At 41.0% G+C, this 19547-nt stretch overlaps 1 protein-coding gene across 4 annotated transcripts in view; it reads right to left on the bottom strand.

The window, feature by feature from the left end:
* The window catches only part of PLD5 (phospholipase D family member 5), a 408569-nt gene that overhangs the window by 174625 nt on the left and 214397 nt on the right, over positions 1-19547 (bottom strand). For all 4 annotated transcript variants that reach the window (XM_081791857.1, XM_060643364.3, XM_060643363.3 and 1 more), the window contains exon 3: positions 3315-3483. In XM_081791857.1, coding sequence (XP_081647983.1) covers positions 3315-3483 — 169 coding nt within the window. The remainder of the gene's footprint in view (positions 1-3314; positions 3484-19547) is intronic.

Genomic DNA, 19547 nt, shown 5'->3' with positions numbered 1-19547 from the left:
ACTTCTGTTGGCCAGAGGTAGGCAAGGTGGACTTTCTAGTTTGTATCCCCTATTTTTGTTGTGGTGGTGGTTCTTCCACTTGTTTTTTTTTTTTTTTTTTTTTTTTAATTAAAGTATAGTTGACATGTAATATTCTAGGGCAACTATGATATTCTAGTAGTTTCAGGTGCACAACATGGTGATTCAACACTTCTCTCCATTATGAAATGCTCCCCATGACAAAAATAGTAGCATCTGTCACTATACACCGTTATTATAATATTATTGACTACATTTCCTATGCTATACTTTATATCTTCATGACTTACTTATTTTCTACCTGCAAGTCTGTGGGAGCTTGGGTGGCTCAGTGGGTTAAGCATCCAACTCTGGTTCCAGCTTGGGTCATGATCTCAAGGCTTCGTGGGTTCAAGCCTCACATGAGGCTCTGTACTGGCAGCAGGGAGCCTGCTTGGGATTCTCTTCCTCTTCCTCTCCCTGCCCTCCCCCTACTTGCACAGTCTCTCTCAAAATAAATAAATTATATATATACACATATAATATATAATATATAATATTATATACACATATATATACACATATAATATATATATACACATAGAATATATAACTGCAAGTCTGTACTTCTTATTCCTCTTCACCTATTTTGCCCATCTCCTCACCTTAAAGGCCACAGTCCACACCTGGTGTTCAACCAATGGGGAATGAATGCATGGTATTTCTCAGCATCATCACTTGGCCACTTGGTCCAGTGCCCTGGACCAGCGGAAGAGGACATTCACTGCCTTGCTGAGGAAGGAGCCCTCCAGATGGTGCTGTGAACCTCATTCTTTCCTACGGATCCCCACTCCCCACAGGACATGTCTCCTGGCCAAGAACAGGCAGGGGTGGGACAGCTGTTCACTAGATCGCTCTCACAGCCTGCTTGCACCCATTTAATCTGCACAGCAAGCAAAGCCCCTCTATCCTTCATGTCTGTACGTGTAGAGCTTTCCCGGTGAAGACGCAAGGAAATGACACTCAACACTGCAGAAAACTGAATGGTTTTAATCTGCAGGGTGCCTGGTGTTGTTGGTGTTCCAAGAGGCACAAAGAGGCATCTCTTTGGCAGGAGCTCTATGCCTCTACCCAAAGATATTGGTTCTAACTGGATATCATCCTAAAGGGCACTGTGTGAGTTCAATAACAGCCAGGTTACTGGCAGCAAATTGAAAATTTCTATTGTTGCCAGCAGGCCAGCTGTTGGAGTGAATGGAATGAAGCTTCCAGGCGTGATCTTTCCACATCCACAATGCCCACCTTAATTCACTCTGAAGTCACGCAACGAACAAGTATTCTCTCCTTGACCAAAGTCTAGCCGGCCTTCTTTGGGGCCTCTTCTCCACCAGGCTCAAACTTGTCTTACAAAAACTGCAGGCTTTCAGCAAGATGATTTCATCAGTACCCCCCTGCCCCCCGACATCCCCCCACGTCCTTGCTCATTAAAAGGCTTGAACAAAATGCTAACAGTTCCTAATACCTCAAGGCCACAATCCCAGGATGACCCTGGCCCTCTTAAAGTGCCTGCTTGAGAAAGCTCGACATTGTCAAAAGAATGCACTGTTTGTTCTGCCGACACCTGATGGGAGGGTCCCTGTCTCCCAGTCTCTGTGTGGGAGGGTAGGAGCCCAATTTTGACAAGCACCAGTTTTGCAAACCCAGATGATTTTCCTATGGACCAACCCCCTCCCCCACTTTTTAGAAACTTCTACTTCCCTGATCCCGTTCAAGCCCCTGCCATCTTCCTTCATCCCCCAATCTCTCATTGTAAAGGGACGAATGTTTGGGGGTGGGTGGTGAGGAGTGCATTTTGTATGTGGAAGAGATATGGATTGCTATGGCCGGAGTGGACTGTGGTGTATAATTTCCAAGGAAGCCTGTCAATAATCTTCCTCATTCCTGGATAGATGCCCTAACTCTCACCCTGGATCGTGACTTGCTTTGACCAACAGAATTGGGTGGAAGCAGCTTGGATCCCAGAGCCCGTGTCTTAAAAGGCCTCATACTTTCTGCTTTTGGCCTTTGAGGATATAAACACCCCGTAAAAAGTTCAGGTTAGTTTACTGCATGATGAGAGACATACAGAGAGGGGCCCAGGTGACCCCCAGACATTCCAATCGCTCCTAGGTAAGAGGCTGGGAATGTGAATAAAGTCCTCTTGGATCCTCCAGTCCCAGTCAAGTCATCCCAACCGACACTATGTGAATTAGAGACGAGTTCTTTCTGCTAAATACTGCCAAGAATCATGAAGAATTAAGTGAGTGTTGTTTGTGATATCATTAAGTTTTGGAATGATATATGCAGCAACAAATCCCTGACACACCTGTGTAAACAGGAGAGGTAGAAAAGTGTGGAACACAATCAAGAAATTTACTCAGTTCTTCTTTAGCACGCCTTTGTGGGTTTTGCTTGTTTTTACCTATTATCTGATATCCTGTAACTTTAAAATAGTATAATTGAGGGGTGTCTGGGCGGCTCAGTCGGTTAAGCATCCTACTTGATTTCAGCTCAGGTCATGATCTCGTGGTTCGTGAGTTTGAGCCTCACGTCAGGCTCTGCACTGACTATGGAGAGCCTGCTTGGGAGTCTCTCTCTCAACCTCTCTCTCTGCCTCTCCCCTGTTCATGCTCTGTCTCTCAAAAATAAATAAACTTAAAAAACAATAATATAATAGTACAATTGAATAAAAGATTTCCAAGCACCAATGAGGTAGTGATTATAGGCTAAAATGCCAACACTACATTACACACAGCAACAAAACTGATTTCATCCTTGCCCAATAATATAAAACTAATATAATAATAATATAAAAGCCAAGAATATAAAACTACACTGGGAAGTTTGATTCCACTATTAAAAAAAAAAAGTTGGCTCTGGGTCCTTAAGGCGAATTATGACACCGATTAACCAAATAAATGCCTTGGCAGGCAGGCACGGAGTTAGCACCACAGGCATGCAGGTTGTGCACAGCAGAATTCTGGGTGTGCTGTCAACAGAGACCATGATGTGAATGGCACCCCCTGAAGTGGTCCAAATCAGCAAAACTGTATAGACAGCCTATCGTAGGCAAAGACGAAACATGAGTTTGCCCTTGAAAGTCTGGCATTCTAGTAGGAGCTGAGGGACAGATGATTAACAATGGCACAGACATATAAATGTAATGATGTCCATGTACTAAAGAAAAGACCTTGAACCTGAGAAGTGAAAGCAAGAATACTAAGGCGTGTAAAATGCACATAAGTAAAACCATCACAAACATAGAGGGTGCGGCTTACCTGACATGCTGATGGATGACTGTGGTTGAGATCCCAATGGGAAGACACTATGTCAACAGACTTTTTGGCCATGTTGAGTAAATTCATCCAGCCTTGGAAAAGTGATAAGTGAAATGGTGCATTTTCTGAATAGTTAAGGCCTTCAGGAATATTTTCCACCAGGGCAATTCTTAGAAAAGATTTTGAAAAACAAACAAACAAAATCCAGTCAAATTTGGAGCCACAGATCTTTATACATACATACACAGACATATGGAACATACTCTTTTACTCTTTTCAAATATATATGTTCCTCATCATTCATATTTTCCACCAAAGGCCTCTTACATTTCCCCTATGCTAACCTTCCCAGTTCTGAGAGCTTAGGCTCCGTTTCCCCCCAGTTTTTGCTTGTATTTCAGAAAATCATGGTATATGTCTCTAATGTCCAGCTTCAAACTAGCCTTGAAAGAAAAATTCAGAGCTTCCTACACAAGCATCTTCCTCTAGTAATATATTCCTATTTTTCCAACAGTAATGCAATTCTGAAATATAAGAGTACTTCTGTGAGCTACTGTAGGCTGTAAATTAAGTTTTGCATGTTTCCAGTTTCTAGTACAATGTTTGGCATATATAGAACTAATTTAGAAACTGAAATATTGTGAGTTTTATTACTATTAGAAAATAAAAATAAGAAATACTATTATTATTGCTTAACATCTCTACTGATTCTTCCCAGCTAAAGGATATAAAGAAATTCTTAAACCTGCCTATTGCAGGGTTTTATTAAAGTTGGAGATAAGGAATATATTCCATAGTAGCAATAACCAAACCTTAAATAAAATACAACAAAGGTGTCCTAATAAATGTGTTTTTTCTTTTTATACTTCCTTGTATATGGACAACACATTCGCTGTGCCTGGCTCTGCTTGGTGCTGTGCTTGAGACTGTGTGGTTTTGCTTCTGACACATCATGTTTTAATAAAGGAATGAACTCTTTTTTTCCCAGTTTAAGACCTGTCAACTCTTGATGGAAAACTTCATATTCATGAAAATACCTATAAGTGCTTCCCGAGCAGAGATCTGTCTCATTTATGGCTATGCATCCCCAGTGCTGGATACATAATTAGAGCTCAAGAAATACCTATGGAATGAATTTCAGCTTTCAACATGGAATCCAGCATTTCTCACTAGAATGGTTAGCTGCTTCTCTTAATGACACTTGTTCCATTCAGCCGTTTTAGAAATAAAAGCAATACTCTTAGTAAAATGTTCTTGTGCGTTCGATGATTATCACAGCCAGAACGGATGTGGGTATGTGACCCAGAGACATCCACAGTTCGGGGATCTCATCAGCCTGCCGCCATCCGCAATCAAATTTAACGTTTGTTGAGGCCTGATAAGCACAGGACAGGAGACTCGGAACTGACTGTGACAAATCTCCCTAGTCCTCTGAAATTTACAATCTAGAGAGAGAGAGCCTATCTCCTACCTAATAATTCAAGCAGGAAGTAGACCGCTACGAAATGGTGAAACAAGAGTAAGAAGTTTAATTAGATAGATAATGCATCATCTGAAGTCCCATTGGCACACAGCAGGAAGGAAAAATTAATTCTGGTTGGAGGCTGGCGGCATCTGGAAGTGGAGGAGTAGGACTGGAAATGAGTCTTCCAAGGTGGGATTTTATGGGTGAGCTGGAAGAGACAGGTGTTCCAGGTAGAGAGAGGAGCCTGTCAAACAGTGTCCTTGCCTCAGACACAGGAGCATGCCCGGTGGAGAGGGCGGGCAGCGCCTGCAGGGACTACACGGTGGCTGTGAGCCAGGAAGAGGAGATCTTGGGCTTCATTTTGGTACATCTGGGAGCAGCCAAGTTCATTAGGGGCTCACCCTCAGGCACACTGTATGCCACTGGAAGGTGAAAAAGACCCAGAGATGGCAAGTCAGTGGAAAGAAAACAGGAAGTCTGGAATTTGATCAGTGGGAATGAAGAGAAGCATGCAGTCAATGGAGGTTTTAGAAACCAAGTCTGAAAAGATTTAGTGTTTGAGTGCCTTGAGGAGAAGGTGAAAGAGAAACAGGCAGGAGTCAAGGATGACAGATTTCCCTGCAGGACCGCCACATTGTCTCTTAACCATCTCCCATGGTCTCCTTACACGGATTCTTGCCTCTCCAAACCATGTTCCATACTGCAGCTGGGTTAATCATTTAAAAACGTAAACTTAAGCATTCTGCTGCCTGATGAAAGCCTCCCATGGGCTTCCCCAGTGTCCTTAGGATGATGTCTCCCTGCAACCCCCTGACATGGTTGGCGAGTGTTCACCAGTCTGGGCCTGCCTCTCTGTAGCCTCACTGAATGCAAAGGCCTTCTGTGGCTTTTACACCAAAGCCACACTAGACATCATTATCTCCTTTCCTCTATTTTCTCCAGACTTTGGCATTTCGTGTGCATCTTCCCAATCCTCATTCCTACACTATTATCTCTCAATTAACCTTTAAGGTCCTAATTTCAACATTAGTTCTTCTAATAGACTTCCCTATCCCCCCAAACTAGGCTAGATCTCCCTTATCACCAGCCCCTGCATGACCTGTTACTTCCCCTCTGTCCTATCCTGCTCCTAAAATTACTTGTTCAAGGCTGACTTCCTCTGATAGAATGTAGGGTGCTTGAAGGCAGGGACATGCTCCCCTGGTTCAGTTTTGTAGCCACAGTGCCTAACATATTGCTTAGGGCACAGGAAGTATCCAAACAATATCTGCTGAGTTTCACTGAAATTGGAACAACTGGAAAGATGGAAGGGGGCGGGGTCCATTGAAATTGACAAGGAACATGGGAAAGGAGGTAGACCAAGGATCAGGAGAGATTATCAAGGGGAAGAAATGAAGAGAAAACTAGCTCAAAGCCTAACATGGGGGGAATGCCTACACTTCTCTGGTTGGTAGAGTGTGAAACAGATATGAAGATTCAGAAGGGAAGATTCAAACAGAAGGGAAGATTCAAACAGAAGGGAAGATTCAAAAACAGATATGAAGATTCAAAGAGGTGGGAAGGCAAGAGAGGTCCAGAAGAATGCAGTGTTTGGGAAGCCGAGGTGCGACCAGGTCAAAAAGGTGGAAAGGGGATTTGTTTTTTTAAATCTATCTCAAAATCTTTGGCTGAGGTTGAAGTTGGATGTTTTAACCCTATCCACATTTAAAGCCCAACTGTCTGTGTTAATAACATGAGGAAATGGCCCCAGATAATCAGCAATTTCAGTCTCCTCTATAACTACAGATGATATTTAGAAATCAAATGAGAGACAGTCCCTCCAAAAAACAAAACTGAAACACAATAGCCTCTACAAAAGAGAAGGGACTGGCTTCAATTTCACTTCAATACAACAGACACACTGAGGTATTAAAGAGGAGACTCTAGAAGCCCAGATAAACCAAATGGACAGGGTGAGGGATGTGGAGTGAAAACCCAACTGTAGTTGGTTGGCTCTGCACCATCCCTTCCCTCATGGCATGCCCTGTGGCTTTCTGGAAGGCATACAAATGAGGATTCCCAATCTCATCTAGAAATCTCTAGACTAGGTATTCTTAACCTTGGATACATGGATAGAATTCATGGGACTCTATGAACTGGATCTTTACTTTCCCAAATCTCTAACTGAAGTTCAACATTCCCTTCAGTTATGAAGACAGACAATACCCCACCAGGAATATTAGAAGAACCCATGACTCTGTCACCGAGAATTTTCATACCATGGTACAGTTACAACAAACAGCTCAAATACTCATCCCTACTTTGTAATTCTGGTGGTTGTTATTTCACGCATCAGTAGTGCACAATATACATTTTTATTTCACAAATTAAAAAAATATTTTGACAACTTTATTTCAACATTACTGGTTGCAGTCCTATGTGTTTTAATTTCTGCATTTAAAAACATTATTCAAGGGGCATCTGAGTGGCTCAGTCAGTTAAGCGTCTGACTCTTGGTATCAGCTCAGGTCACAAACAGTTCCTGGGTTCGAGCCCTGCATCAGGCTCCATTTTGACAGTGCAGAGCCTGCTTGGGGGATTCTCTCTCTCTCCCTCTCTCTCTGGCCCTCCCGTGCTTTCTCAAAATAAATAAATAAACTTAAAAAAATTAAAAAACATTATTCAAGGAAGGGTTCATCAGAGCACTACACTGTGGAGTATGAAGCATTCCTCAGCCTGATGATGATGTCGAATTCTATAAAATTTCTGCATGTAAGAGACTCCACTTTGAAGTCCCATTTTCCTTTCCAACTAATGAACTCTTCAACTAGCAGCTGCTCATAGAATTTCAACAGTGCAACTGGCGTTTGGGTCATAGGAGGACAGTGAGGTTGATTCATACATGGAAGGGATAGTGTCATTTGATAGCACCAATAAAATCATCAATAAGTTAATAATCAGAAGCAGCTCAACTGGTCAGCATCAGATTAGCAGGTCCTTTTGTTTTGTTTTCACTTCTCTTCTTTACCTAAATTATGTGATTAACCCCTCCTTCTTTCTCATATAAACCTCTTGCTTTTCCCACGTGACCACGATGCTTTTCTGGTTATTCCAGAATCTGTGCTCCCTGAATTGCAATTCTGCAATCCCCAGATAAAGTCCTTTGTTCTTTTTCTGTTTCTCTTTCTTTTCCTTGGTTGACATGTATCATCTAGTCTTTCTTTTTTTCTACTTCACAGACATTCTAATAATTTTTTCCCATTAATGAAGCCATAGAAGTGGGTAAGATTACCAAGAGAGACCTTTCAAGAGAGGAGAACTGGGTCAAAGCCAATTACAGAAAACATCTAATCACGTCTGGCTGGTAGAGAAAGGGGGCCAGGTGAAGAATACAAGAATGGCCCGGAAACCCTGGAAGAAGAGGAGTGAAATTCCCTAGAAGCCAAGAAAGACCAAATTTATCATCTGTATTGTTTTTTGTTTTTTGTTTTTTTACCGAATATCAAAGTAAATTTTGATTTCATGCTAAAAATAAAAATAGACACACCACCCCAGGTCTGGGGACACACTGGTGTGTGGGTAATGAATTCCAGGGAGAGCCCCTGCTTACCTCCTCACTTTCCCCTCTTCAAGTGACCTAGGGACTGTGATGGCTCCTCAGTGACACAGAGCTTGCCTTCCATGCCCATGTTAGAAGATGCCTCTAGAAATCAGCTTTGAAATGACTTATTTCTGGGACCTATCATTTTATTTCCTTTAACGGCCAATAGCTGGCTACTCTCCAGGGCGCGGATCTAATTAGCATACATGCAGAATGCATTTCCAGGCATTGACAGCCCTCTCTGTCCTCCTACTTGGCAAGCAAGGAAGAAGTAGGCAGATCTCGTTAAAATTCACCTTTGGGCAAAACCCTAGAATGCTTGCTTGCACCATCTCTGAAAGAGGTATGCCCAAAGGCTGTAGCACTATTTCTGACACCTGACAACAAGGGGAAAGGCTGAATATACAAAGACACAATACAGCTAAAACCTTTTTATACCTCTTTTTATGGTACTTGGAGATAACCTGCAAATGATTTGAACCGTGAGTCCAGGGAGCTCAAGCGGAATAAATACATTTTTAAAATGCGTTTTACATTGTTAATAGATTTTAAAATAGAACTCTAGCTGTTCTTATTAATAACATGTATTTATTCTCCAAACTTAATGTGATCACCAAGATTTCTTTTTTAATCCGGAAACAATATTGTAGCTTCTTAAAGAAGTATCTGTACTTTCCTTCCACTAAGGTACCAAAAAATGTAGTCCCTGCATTTGGTAGCTTTAAAGCATGGCATGCGTAAGCTGGCAAGTACAAGAATGTTTATGAATCTATTCTCACACTTGATTTGGGGAATATTATAAATGTAGTTTTATTTATTTATTTATTTATTTATTTATTTATTTATTTAGAGAGCAGGCATGTGTGTGAACTGGGGAGGACCAGGAGAAGAGGGAGAGAATGGTTTTTTTAAATGTTCATTTATTTATTTTGAGAGAGAGACAGACAGACAGACAGACAGAGATAATCCCAAGCAGCTCCATGCTGTCAGCGCAGAGCCCAACACTGGGCTTGATCCCACAACCATGAGATCATGACCTGAGCCCAAATCAAGAGTCAGAAATCAAGAGTCAGACACTCAACCACCTGAGCCACCCAGGCACTCCTGGAAACACTGTAGAGAAAGTATTCTCTACAGTGAAAATACTCTCTATTTTAAGAGTAAATGACTCATTATAAGGTGGGCAAAAATGCAGCTTTTCCAGTTAGTAGCTGTGTGACCCTACACAAATGACTAACCTCTTCAAATCTGTTTTGACTTCTGGAAAAAAAAGTTATTCTGAAGATTACAAGAGATAATCTCTATGAAGTGCTTTGTTCAGAGCCTGCTTCATAGTAAGCACTAAATAAAAGACATTTTTTTAATGTTTATTTTTGAGAGAGAGAGACACACACACAGAGTGCAAGTGGGGGAGGGGCAGAGAGAGAGAGAGAGAGAGACAGAGAATCCGAAGCAGGCTCCAGGCTCTGAGCTGTCAGCACAGAGCCTGATGTGGGGCTGAAACCCACAAACCGTGAGATCTCGATCTGAGCCAAAGTCGGACACTTAACTGAACCACCCAGGTGCCCCTAAAAGACGTATTTTTAAAAATAACTTACAATCTGAAAACTTATAACTAAGAAAAATTTCTTGAGGTTCTCAGACTGATATAGCACAATTACTACAAAGATTTTACATATATTGGTTAAAAGGCCTATAAACTAGGACCTTTGTGACATCTTCAGAGTGCATGTCATGTACCTTTCATTGCCAACTGCAATGGATCACTTATTAGGACTTGATTATGTATGTAGGCACATGGCAGTCAACTGGCTGACTTTCATTCCATACATGTTAGCTGACTGGTGGCATTAATCAATGAAACTGAACAGAAGGCCTTAGCTCATCAATACAATTAGATGTGGACTCAAAGTAAAATGATCCAGATTTTATTCCCTCACTTTGGGTCATCTGGCTGTAACTTAAAGCCCAAGGTTGACAAGGCAGAAGTTAACGTTCTCAAAGTTACTAAAGTCTCTGGCATTGATGTAGAAGATAAGCTGCTACCCATGTGTCAGATTCAGTGGCCACCTCTAGACATGAAAACCATTGACACAGACCTATGTAAGTTTCCTTTAATGCAGCTGAGATATAGGTTTTATTTTCCTAAGATTTGGGGTCAAGGCGACTTTACCTGTGAAAGATAGCAGTAAGGATACCAGTGAGGTCTGGCTGGCTAACAGTGTCCTGATAATTCTTAATCTGGTATAGGGATTGACATTGTGGAATACTGAAATGACTAGTGAAGTAATTGCTAATAGTTTTAATACTTTTTTGCCAACTTCTGATTTTGAAAAATTTCAAATCCACAGAAAAGTTGCAAGAGGAAGAGAGCATAAATATATTCGTTGCAAGAAAGAATGCTGTGCATGCATATGAAATGACACATACATACCCACACTTTTTAGAAAACCATTTGAAAGTAAGTTGTAGGCATCAGAATAATTTATCTCTGAATCTCCAGCATGTTTCTAACAAAGAAGCCATGTTTCTTTTTTTTTTTTTAATTTTTTAAATGTTTACTTATTTTTGATAGAGAGAGAGAGAGAGAGAGAGAGCACAAGCAGGGGAGGGGCAGAGAGAGAGGGAGACACAGAATCTGAAGCAGGGTCCAGGCTCCGAGCCGTCAGCACAGAGCACGACGTGGGGCTCAAGCCATGGACCATGAGATCATGACCTGAGCCGAAGTCGAACACTTTTAACCGACTGAGTCACCCAGGTGCCCCAAGAAGCCATGTTTCTAAATAAATGAAAAATGGGGTGCCTGGGTGGCTCAGTCGGTTAAGCATCTGACTTCAGCTTGGGTCATGATCTCACAGTTGGTGAGTTTGAGCCCCACATCGAGCTTTGTGCTGATGGCTCAGAGCCTGGAGCCTGCTTTGGATTCTGTGTCTCCCTCTTTCTCTTTCTCTTTCTCCCTTTTGGATTCTGTGTCTCTCTCTCTCTCTCAAAAATAATAAATAAACATTAAAAAAAGTTTAATAAATTAAAAACAATTATCACATAGGCAATTTAATAATAATATGGTGGGTTATCTAACATTCAAATTTCCCCAGTTGTACCAATAAGGTCCATAAAGGATAAACCCAGTTTCTTTCTTTCTCTCCCTTCCTTCCTTTCTTTCTTTCTTTCTTTCTTTCTTTCTTTCTTTCTTTCTTTCTCTTTCCTTCCTTCCCTTCTTCCTTCCCTCCCTCCCTCCTTCCTTCCCTCCCTCCCTTCTTTCTTTCTTTTTCTTTCTGTTATGTTTTTAAGGATCCAAGATCCAATTAATGTTCACTCATTGTATTTAGCTGTCATGTCTCTTTAGGAGAAAAAACTAGCCTTTTTTGTTTTGTTTTCCTTGATATTGATGAATTAGAAGAACCTAGGTTTAGTCATTTCTCTAAATATTGCTCGATTTGATGTGCTTGACTGATGCCTCATAATTAGATTTAGGTTAAATATTTTTGGCAGGAACACTACCTAGATAATGTGTCCTTCTAAGTGCATCACATGAGGTGACACATGATATTGGGTTGTCCCACTACTCAAGATGCTAAGTTTGGTCACTTTGGGAAGGGAGTGTCTGCCAGATTTCTCTACTAATCAGTATTTTTTGTCCCTCTATAAGTAACAAATAACTTGTACAGAGGTACCTGTAGATGGCATAAATATCCTATCCCCTAACATTTCACTCACTGATCTGCCTTCCATCCGTTTCTAATTCTTGACTAAATCTACCTTGTTGATAACTTCCTATCATTAATTCTGTATTTGTTATTTGGTATTCTTCTGTAAGGAAAAGCTTTTCCTTTTCCTAGCACCCATTTTTTAAATTTTTTTAAAAAATTGTTTTATTAGTATGGGCTTATAGATTCTTGTTTTTTTTTTTGTTTCTTTTTTTTTTTTTTTTTTTTGAGACAGAGAGAGAAAGAGAGAGGGGGAGGGGGGGAGAGAGAGAAGACCTTAAGCAGGCTCCATGCCCAACATGGAGCCTGACATGGGGCTCAGTCTCAAGACCATGAGATCATGATCAGAGTTAAAATCAAGAGTCAAACACCCAACCAACTGAGCCACTCAGGTGCCCTCACTTTTTTAATTCAAAGTGTTGTAATCTATCCCATCATTGTTCATTGTGATGCTCACATTGTTGCATATATTGTCAGTGGAGGCTCCTGTAAATTGTCTCCTGTGTCCTTTTGATGCCTCTTTCAGTTTTTGAATACTTGTATATTTTTTGTCACTTAGATGTTTCATTTGAATTAACTTTTTTTTACTGTTTATTTATTTTTGAGAGAGAGAGAGAAAAAAGTGCGGGGGAAGGGCAGAGAGAGTGGGAGACACAGAATCCAAAGCAGGCTCCCAGCTCCAAGCTGTCAGCACAGAGCCCAATGTGGGGCTCAAACCCATGAACCAGGAGATCATGACCTGAGCTGAAGTCGGATGCTCAACAAACTGAGCCACACAGGAGCCCCTCATTTGCATTAACTTTTAAATTGACCTCTGAAGAAACAGCTGCAGAGAACATGACGGTGACTTTGAGTAGGCAATAGCAGATCCCTGTTTCTATAAATCTAGAAAGATCAGATTAAAGCCTTATTAATTCGAGGCTTATAATTGGATTAAGTGAAGAGCACTATAGCTTTCTTTTTGGAGACAGGCAGGAGGGCAGTAGAGGAAGTATTACAATTGTAGCTATTATCCTTTGTCTGCATATTATAGTTTAAAAGTACTTTCACAATCAGGGCACCTGGGTGGCTCAGTCATTAAGCATCTGACTTCAGCTCAGGTCATGATCTCGTGGTCCATGAGTTCAAGCCCCACATCAGTCTCTGTGCTGACAGCCTGGAGCCAGCTTCAGATTTTGTGTCTCCCTCTCTCTCTCTCTGCCCCTCCCCACTCATGCTCACTCTTTCTCTCTCTCAAGAATAAACATTAAAAAATTTTTTTTTAAGTACTTTCACAATTAACATTACACATCACCATCAACGAGCAATCCTGTGAGAGCGGCATGAGGGTAATAAGGCTCCAAGTAGCCAGGTGTCATTCAGTTAGGTGGAATGCTACAGACCTGGGATGTAAACTCAGTTTTGTTTGAGCTCATGTGCATTTTATAACACTATATTAGGTACTGGGCTTATCCTGAGAGGTTTGAACAAGCGCACCTTGGGTCCCTGGAGGGAAAAAGTGGACTCAGGTCAGGTAGCTGAGGCTGCCACCCTAGACAGAAAGGTCAGTTTAAGTCACAATCCCAGTCTTGTTCAGAGAAGAGGGGAAAGTGTGAATGGTAGTTTCCCCATGCTCCTTCCTGGTTGTATACTCCACCTGGTCAGTCTACCTTGACAAGAGGATCTAGTGACAGGAAGGCACACTTTCCTTGGCTCGATATTTCCAGATGCTGACCCAGAAAAAAAAAAAAAAACAATCAGGGGAGAAAGAAGCATGAGGAGGATGAAGACAAAAAAGAAAGAGGGAGGACTTCCGGGGAAGACGTAGAAGAGTAGAAGGAGCAGAAGTTCACTTTGTCCCACAGACACACATATTAGTGGATACAACCCAGAAAAGAACCCGAAGACTGCCAGAACAAATCCTATAAGTAAAGGAAGAGGAGAGGCCACATGGAAGAGGGTAGGAAGGACAGAGATGCAGTAGGGAACAGAACTGTCTGTGGGAAGCAGGAACCTGCAGGCCTGGAGAGGTGAGAACAATAGACCCTCAAGTCAGGGAGCCTGCAGGGGGGACACAAATCCCCATAACATTTGGCTTTGAAAACCAGAGGGGCTGAATTCTGAGTTCTTACAACCAACAAGACTTAAAACCTGGAACTGTTTAAAATGATGCTTATTTATTTTTGAGAGAGAGAGAGCGTGTAAATGGAGGAGGGGCAGAGAGAGGCAGGGGACAGAGGATCTGAAGAGGGTTCTGTGCTGACAGCAGAGAGGTTGATGCAGAGCTCAAACTCAAGAATGATGAGATCTTGACCTGAGTTGAAGTTGGAGGCTTAATGAACTGAGCCACCCAGGTGCCCCCAAACTGGAACATGAATAATCCAGCCAACTGGGTTTCGAGTCCCTGCCCTTAAAGCAACAGCACAATAAACAGATTCAACACAGAAGCAGCAGTTTGAAAAACACCTCGGGCATATGGGAGGGAGATTTGAGACAGACATCCTTGGAAGACCTCTCCAGGAACAAAGGAGTTGGCAGGTGCAATTTCTCTCCTCTGTCCCCCAGTATAAGCACACATGCACCTGCAGGAACAAGCACAGCACCCACACTTGCTACCTAACTTGCTTATACTATATGCTGACCCCCACGATTTGGTAGATCCAGCCCCTCCAGGAAGGCCTGCTCAACACTACAGATCCCCTCCCCCAGAGGCCTAGTGCAAACCTTGCTAACATAAAACCTCCCACCCCATAAACTTTGCAGATCTACCCCATCCAATATATGCCTTTGGCGAGAGCCCATCCAAAGTGGTGCCACAAGCCTGGCAGTGTGCAAGCGACCCCCACAGGGGCCATCACCACTCCAAAGTAACTCCTGCCCTGGGGACATGGAAAAATAACTACACACACCAGTCAGACTGTGGCCCCTCCCACCAACAAAAGCTTCTCAGAGGACAACACAGGTAAAGTGCCCTGTAGTTCAGAGCTATTACATCTCTGGCAAACATCTTTTCTGACTCAACTCAAGCCCAAGGTGGCCCCAGACTGGCCTACTAAGATCACAGGGACCAAATCCTGCCAAAGAGAGGCAAAGAGAACCGCTGCAGACAACTGGACTGAAGGCAAAAGCAGCATAGCAACAAGAGCAGGGTGCATACAACACACAAAGGAGACACCCCTGAAATGTCAGGTTCTGGTGAACAGGAACACAGCACTGCAGAGAACTACAGGATCTCTTCTTCATAAGGCTACTACTTTCAAAAGCAGGAGATGGAACTGACTTCCCTAACTCAGAGAAATAGACACAGAGTTAGACAAAATGAGGAGACAGAAGAATATGTCCCAAATGAAAGAACAAGACAAAACCACAGCAAGAGAACTAAACAAACAAGATAAGTAATCTGCTATATAGACAATTTTAAATAATTATCATAAAGATACTTACAGGCCTTGAGAAGAGTGGAGGACATAAGTGAGACCCTTAACATAGAGATACAAAATATGAAAAAGAATCAGTCAGGGGCACCTGGGTGGCTTAGTCAGTTAAGCGTCTGACTTCAGCTCAAGTCATGATATTGCTTTTTTGGAGTCTGAGCCCCACATCAGGCTGTCTGCGGTCAGTGTGGAGCCCACTTGGGATCTTCTGTCCCCTCTCTCTCTGCCCCTTCCCCACTTGCTCTTTCTCTCTCTCTAAAAAATTAATAAACATTAAAAAGCATCAATCAGAAATGAAGAACTCAATAAATGAAATAAAAAATACACCAGATTCAATAAATAGTAGACTTAGAGGAAGCAGAAAAACGGATTAGTGACCTGAAGGACAGAGTAATGGAAAGCAATCGAGCTAAAAAGGAAAGAGAGAAAAAAATTATGCAAAATGAGAACAGACTTAGGTAACTCAGCAACACCATCAAGCATAATAACGTTCTTATATGGATCCTAGAAAGAGAAGAGAGAGAAAAGGGGGAGGAAAATGTATTTGAAAAATATACCTTAAACCTTTCCAAATCTGTGGAAGGAAACAGAAATTCAAATCCAGGAGGCACAGAGATCCTCCAACAAAATCAACCAAAGGAGGTCCACACTAAGACACATACTAATTAAAATGGCAAAAAGTAGTGATAAAGAGAGAATTTTAAAAACAGCAAGATAAAAGAAAACAGTTACAAACAAGGGAAACCCCATAAAACTATCAACTGATTTTTTATCAGAAACTTTACAGGCAAGGAGGGAGTGGCATGATACATTCCAAGTGCTGAGAGGTAAAAATCTGCAGCCAAGAATACTCTATCTACCAAGGCAATTGTTCAGAACAGAAGGAGAGATAGCGTTTCCCATACAAACTAAAATTAAAGGAATTCATTACCACAAAACCAGCCCTACAAGAAATGTTAAAGGGGAAGATTTGAGTGGAAAGAAAAAATTCATAAGAGTAAGAAAAGGCAACACAAAAGCAATAAAATAAGTATATCCATAAAAAACAGCCAAAAGACTTACAAAATAAAAGTATGTAAAGTATGACACAACATAACAAAAACGTGGGGAGGAGAGAAGTAAAGAATGGGTTCAAACTTAAATGACCATCAACTTCCTATAGACTGCTATACACAGAAGATGTTATATACAAACCTAATGGCAACAACAAATCAAAAACCAATAGTAGATATATAAAAAATAAAGAGAAAGAGATCCAAGTATTAAACAAAAGAAAGTCCAGTTACGTTGACAGAAGAGAGCAAGAGAAGAATGGTACGGAGAAGAACTACAAAATCAATCATAAAACAAGTAACAAAATGGTGATCAATACACACCTATCAATACTTATTTGAATGTAAATGGACTAAATGCTCCAATCAAAAGACATGGATAACAGAACGTATTAAAAAAACAAGACCCGGGGCGCCTGGGTGGCTTGGTTGGTTAAGCGTCCGACTTCGGCTCAGGTCATGATCTCACGGTCCGTGAGTTCGAGCCCCGCGTCGGGCTCTGTGCTGACGGCTCAGAGCCTGGAGCCTGCTTCCGATTCTGTGTCTCCCTCTCTCTCTGACCCTCCCCCATTCATGCTCTGTCTCTCTCTGTCTCAAAAATAAATAAACGTTAAAAAAAATTAAAAACAAACAAACAAACAAAAAAAACAAGACCCTTCTACATGCTGCCTACAAGAGACTCATTTCAGACTTAAATATACATGTACACTGAAAGTGAAGGAATTGAGAAGTATTTATCATGCAAATGGATGTCAAAAGGAAAGCTAGGGTAGCAATACCTATATGGGACAAAATAGACTTTAAAACAAAGATTGGGGATGCCTGGATGACTCAGTAAGTTGAGTGTCTGACTCTTGATTTCAGCTCAGGTCATGAGCTCACAGTTGTGGGATTGAGCCCAACATTGGGCTCCACAAAGAGTGTGGAGCCTGCTTGAGATTCTCTCTCTCTCTTTCTCTCTCTCTCTCTCTCTCTCTCTGCCCCTCTTCCCAGCTCATGCACTCTCTAAGTAAGTATATAAACAAACAAATAAATAAATAAATAAAACAAAACTGTAACAAGAGACAAAGAAGGGCACTATATAATAAGGGGACCAATCTAACAAGATGTAACAATTTTACATATTTATGCACCCAATATGAAAGCACCCAAATATATAAAACAGTTAATAACAACCATAAAGAAAGTAATTGATAGTAATACAATAATAGAGGACTTTAGATCCTCACTTACACTGATGGACAGATCATCCAAAATAGAACATCAACAAGGAAACAGTGGTTTTGAATAAATGTATTTAACAGATATATTTGGGACATTCCATCCTAAAACAACAGAATACACATTCTTTTAAAATGTACATTAGGGCGCCTGGGTGGCTCAGTCGGTTAAGCGGCTGACTTTGGCTCAGGTCATGATCTCACGGTCTGTGAGTTCGAGCCTGTGAGTTCGAGTCAGCTGTGCTGACAGCTCAGAGATCAGAGCCCGTTTCAGATTCTGTGTCTCCCTCTCTCTCTGACCCTCCCCTGTTCATGCTCTGTCTCTCTCTGTCTCAAAAATAAATAAACGTTAAAAAAAAATTTAAAAAAATTAAAAAAAATTTAAAATAAATAAATAAATAAAATGTACATTCAACATTCCCCAGATCACATTTTAGACCACAAAACAAATCTCAACAAATTCAAAAAGATCAAAGTCATACCATGTATCTTTTCTGACCTCAACACTATGAAACTAGAAATCAACCACAAGAAAAAATCTGGAATGAGCATAAATACATGGAGATTAAATAACTACTAAAGGGAAGTTTATAGCACTATAGGACTACTTCAAGAAGCAACATGGGGGGCACCTGGGTGGCTCAGTTGGTTAAACGTCTGACTTCGGCTCAGGTCACGATCTCGCGGTCTGTGAGTTCGAGCCCCGCATCAGGCTCTGGGCTGATGGCTCAGAGCCTGGAGCCTGCTTCCGATTCTGTGTCTCCCTCTCTCTCTGACCCTCCCCCGTTCATGCTCTGTCTCTCTCTGTCTCAAAAATAAACAAAACGTTAAAAAAAAAAAAGAAGCAACATGGATCTCAAATAATCTAACCTTACATCTAAAGAGGCAGAAAAAGAACAAAATCTCAAACCAGTAGAATTAAAGAAATAATAAAGATTAGAGCAGAGATAAATGAAATAGAAATTATAAAAATAATAGATCAGATCAATGGAACCAAGGGCTAGTTCTTTGAAAAGAACAACAAAACTGATAAACCACAAACCCGTCACTCCAAAAAAAATAAAGAGAGAGAGAGAGAGAGAGAGAGAGAGAGAGAACTCAAATAAATAAAATTAGAAATGAATACTTATTCAACAACCAACACCACAGAAATACAAAGAATTATAAGAAAAAAATTATGAGAATATTATGAAAAATTATATGCCAAGAAATTAGACAATCTAGAAGAAATGGATGAATTCCTAGAAACATATAACCTCCCCAAAGTGAACCAGAAGGAAATAGAAAATCTGAACAGACCACTTACCAGCAATGGCATTGAATCAGTAATCAAAAAATTCCCAACAAATAAAAGTCCAGGACCAGATGGCTTCACAGGTGAATTCTACCAAGCACTTGAAGAAGAGTTAATACCTATTCTTAAACTACTCCAAAAGATAGAAGAGGAAGGAAAACTAAAATTCATTCTATGAGGCCAGCAGTACCGTAATACCAAAACCAGATAAAGACACCACCGAAAGAAAGAAAGAAAGAAAGAAAGAAAGAAAGAAAGAAAGAAAGAAAGAAAGAAAAGAAAGAAAGAAAAAAGAAAAGAGAGAATTACAGGCCATATGTCTCATGAACATAGATGCAAAAATCCTCAACAAAATAGTAGCAAACCAAATCCAACAATATATTTAAAAATCACTTACCACAATCAAATGGGATTTATTCTCAGGATACAAGAGTGGTTCAATATTCACAGATCAACACCACATCAATAAAAGAAAGGGGAAAGCAATATGATTATTTCAATA

Source organism: Panthera onca, chromosome F1, assembly GCF_046562875.1.
Source record: "Panthera onca isolate mPanOnc1 chromosome F1, mPanOnc1 haplotype 2, whole genome shotgun sequence".
Lineage (NCBI taxonomy): Eukaryota > Metazoa > Chordata > Mammalia > Carnivora > Felidae > Panthera > Panthera onca.
The sequence above is the reverse complement of the archived record's forward strand: the minus strand, read 5'-3'. Positions and strand labels throughout refer to the sequence as shown.